The 3,603-nt window shown below is 56.0% G+C and overlaps 1 protein-coding gene across 1 annotated transcript; it reads right to left on the bottom strand.

Moving 5' to 3' along the window:
- Positions 1-218: 218 nt before the first annotated feature.
- Positions 219-3,017, bottom strand: EAH_00059350 (hypothetical protein, conserved; the record flags this gene model as incomplete). Its single annotated transcript, XM_013393596.1, has 1 exon — positions 219-3,017. The coding sequence occupies one exon, from the start codon at positions 3,015-3,017 to the stop codon at positions 219-221; it is 2,799 nt and encodes a 932-aa protein (XP_013249050.1).
- Positions 3,018-3,603: the final 586 nt, after the last annotated feature.

Here is a 3,603-nt window from a genome sequence, read left to right on the forward strand (position 1 = left end):
AAAAGAGAGACAGAGACAAAGATAGAGACAGAGACAGAGAGACAGAGACAGAGACGGAGACAGCAAGCACTAACAGCTCCCGCGAGAGAAACCCTAAACGCTTGCAGTCTGAGGTGTACAGGCAGCTCAAAGACACAAAAAGACAACTCCACTTTACTAAAAAAAAGTTAAGCATTTCAGGTGTACGTACACCTCAGCATTACAGGTGTACGTACACCTCAGTAATACTGCTGCACTTGGTTTTGCTGCATAATTTCCCACAGGTTGTCAAAGGGCTGTGCTGTTGCTGCTGCTGCTGCTGCTGCTGCAGCTGCAGCAGCAGCAGCGGCAGCAGCAGCCCCTATGGGTTCTTGAGCAGCAAAAGGGCCCCCTGAGGATTTGTCTATCGGGGGATAGGTGAAATCATTTCCTGCTGCTGTTGCTGCTGCTGCTGCTGCAGCACCATTAGCAGCAGCATCATTAGCAGCAACAGCAGCAGCAATATCTTGCAGTGGTGCTTCCTTATATACCTGATAGATGAAGTCTCCATCCTTTGCTGCATTAGGGTTTAGTAAAACCCTGTATGTCTCTGGGGGCCCCTGTTGGGGGCCCCCGTCCGCTGCGGTAGATTGTGTCTCCTTTGTAGGCCTTGTTGCTGCTGCTGTTGCTGCAACAGCAGCAGCAGCAGCAACAGCTGCTGTTGCTGCTGCTTGTGACTCCTTATTTGCTGCTGCAGCAGAAAGGATGTGCGGGGGCGGCAGTGTCTCCTCCTGCAGCTGCTGCTGCTGCAGCTGCTGCTGCTGCAGCCAAATCCTCCATAGACCATCGAAATTAACGGAGACACCCGGAAACTCTCTCAAAGGTTTTAAGGAGACACCTGAAGCAACTGCTGCAGCACTGTCTCCTTCACGCTGCTGCCCCCTGCCCCTGCTACTGCTGCTGCTGCTGCTGCTGCTTGCGGGTTTTGCTGCTGCCTTGTGCTGCTGCACAAAAGAGGCCTCAGCTGCTGCATGCGAGAGGGACGGGGGCCCCTCCTCGGGGACAGAGGGGGCCCCCTTCGTATTATTATAATCATAAAGATTATAACTATCATCATAATTATAATTATAATTATTATAATTATAATTATTATTATTATTATTGTTGCTATGAAAAGAAGTGCTGCAGCTGCCTTTCGCCCCTGGGGGGCCTGCAGCACTTTTGGCTTTCCACTTTGGGGGGGGAGGAGGTTTTAGTTTCTGCTGCTTCTGCTGTTGCTGCTGCTGCTGCTGCTGTTGCTGCTGCTGCTGCTGCTGCTGCTGCTGCTGCTGTAGCGCATGTACTACCGCAGATGGAGGGGGTGGGGGCCCCTTCTTTGAGCTGCTGCTGGGCCTAGGAAACTTCGTCACCTGCTGCTGCTGCTGCTGCAGCTGCTGCTGCTGCTGTTGCGGCTGCTGCTTCTGCGGCTGCTGCTGCTGCGGCTGCGGCTGACGCTTGGGGTGTCTCCCCACCACCTCCCAGAGTACAGCTTCAGCTTCTTTGATAATTTTTTCTGCAGCTTTAGGCGTCCTAGGGATGTCTCTGGTGTCTGTTGGGGGGGGCCCCAGAGACCCCCGATGGGTTGTTGCTGTCGCGGGGGCCCCCTCCCCTGCTGCTGCTGCTGCTGCTGTGGAGCCCCCCTCATCATCTGTCTCTGCTTGATCGTTTGTGGTTTTCTTTGTTTTGTTTGTCTTGTTAAAAAACTCCGGAGCGTGTATAAAGGCAGGCAGCCATCCACTAAACAAACTGTCTCCTTTTTGTTTCTCTGTCTCTTCACCACCATCCAACTGTCTCCTTTCTTCTCCTTCCATAGGGGGATTCGATGGAAGGCCCTGAAGGGGCCCCCCCTCATGGGGCCCCCCCTGAGGGCCCCCAATGGGGGGCCCCTCCTGGGAGCCCCTTCTCTTACTAAAGCCATTGGGGGCCCCTATACCCTCCCCCTTCGCTGTGGGGCCCCCACTGGGCTGGGGGCCCCCATAGGGAGGGTACCCTGGGGGGCCCCCCCTTTGGGGTCCCCCTGGGGGCTCCACTGGGGGCCCCCCTGGGGGGCCCCCTCTTGGGGCTCCCCACCTTTGATTGTATGGTGTGGGGTATTTGGGGGGCCCCAGATAAGAAGGAGACCCTTCATCATCTGAGGTGTCGCTGGGTGCCTCTTCTCTGATTTTGTTGAGTTCATATGGAGACAGTGAAGGGACTGTCTCCTTTGCATGTTTGTTGCGCACTTTACTTAAATCTAATGGTAGACTTCTTACAGAGCTCCGAGGAGATAGTGGGGGGCCCCCAGGGGGCCCCCCAGAAGGACCTTCCGGCTGTACAGAGTTGGGGGGCCCCCTGGGGGCCCCCACACCTTTGTTGTTGTTGTTGTTTGCTGCTGCTGCAGCATTTAATGCTTCTGTAAAAGAAGATTGGCGAGAGCGTCTCATTTGGGGTCTGTGGGGTTTACCCTGGGGCCCCTCCTCCTCATCTGCTGCTGATGCTGCTGCTGCTGCTGCAGCAGCTGCTGCAACAGCAGCTGCAGCAGGTGATGGGCTTCGGTGGGTGTTTGCTGCTGATGAACGCCGGGGGTGTACAGGGGGCCTCCCTCCTGCAGCAAATGCATGTGCTGCTTCTTTAAATAGCTGCTGCTGGTAATGTGCTGGCAGCAAGTGCGGTGCGTTGTCGTGTCTTGCTGCTGCTGCTGCTGCTGCTGCAGGAGACTGTTGCTGCTGCTGCTGCTTGTCTCTCGCGCTAGGAGCAGAAGAAGAGGCACCGCTATCAGGGGGGGGCCCCACCACAATTGTGTATATATTATCAAGGGCCCTATCAAAGAAATCAAGATGATGCTCTCCTGCAGCAGCAGCAGCAGCAGCAGAATCTCTTCTTCTTCTTTGCTGCGGGGGGGGCCTTCCATAGACAGCCCACGGTGTATTTAAAAGCTTCTTTTTAGGGGGAGGAGGCTTGAAAGAAAGAGGGTCTACAAAAGGAATAGCAGATGCAGCCCTAGCTTTGCTGCTGCTGCTCTTCTGTCTCTGCTGCTTCATAATGCTGCTGTGTCTCCTCTTTATGCTGCCGCTTGATGCTGCTCTCTCTCTAAATGAATGACCTAAAGAGGGGCCCCTGTGGGGGCCCCTAGAAGGGGCCCCCCTAGATGGGGCCCCCATAGAAGTGGCCCCTATAGAGTGGGGCCCCCTAGATAGGGCCCCAACAGAGGGGGCCCCCCTAGAGGGGGCCCCCCTAGAGGGGGCCCCCCTAGAAGGAGACCCCTTAGAGGGGGCCCCCCTAGAAGGAGACCCCTTAGAGGGGGCCCCCCTGGAAGGAAGATCCCTAGCGGGGGGCCCCCTAGAGGGGGCCCCCCTAAACTTTGAAGAGCCCGCGCTAATAAATGTTCGCCCGCTGCCTCGTCTCTCCCCTGCTGCTGCTGCTGCTGTTGTTGCTGCTGCTGCTGCTGGAGAGGAGGAAGAGGATCGCTTGTGCAGCAGCTGATTATTATTATTATTGTGCTGCTGCTGCTGCTGCTGCTGATGGTGATGATGAACGCTAGTTGGGCTGACGCTGCTTCTCCTTCTTTGCCCCACGCCCTGCAGCACAGACACTCCAACACATCTGCAAACCCTAAACCCTAAACCC

The sequence above is a fragment of the Eimeria acervulina genome, genomic scaffold, assembly GCF_000499425.1.
Source record: "Eimeria acervulina Houghton genomic scaffold, Eah_scaff1398, whole genome shotgun sequence".
NCBI classification, from domain to species: Eukaryota; Apicomplexa; class Conoidasida; order Eucoccidiorida; family Eimeriidae; genus Eimeria; species Eimeria acervulina.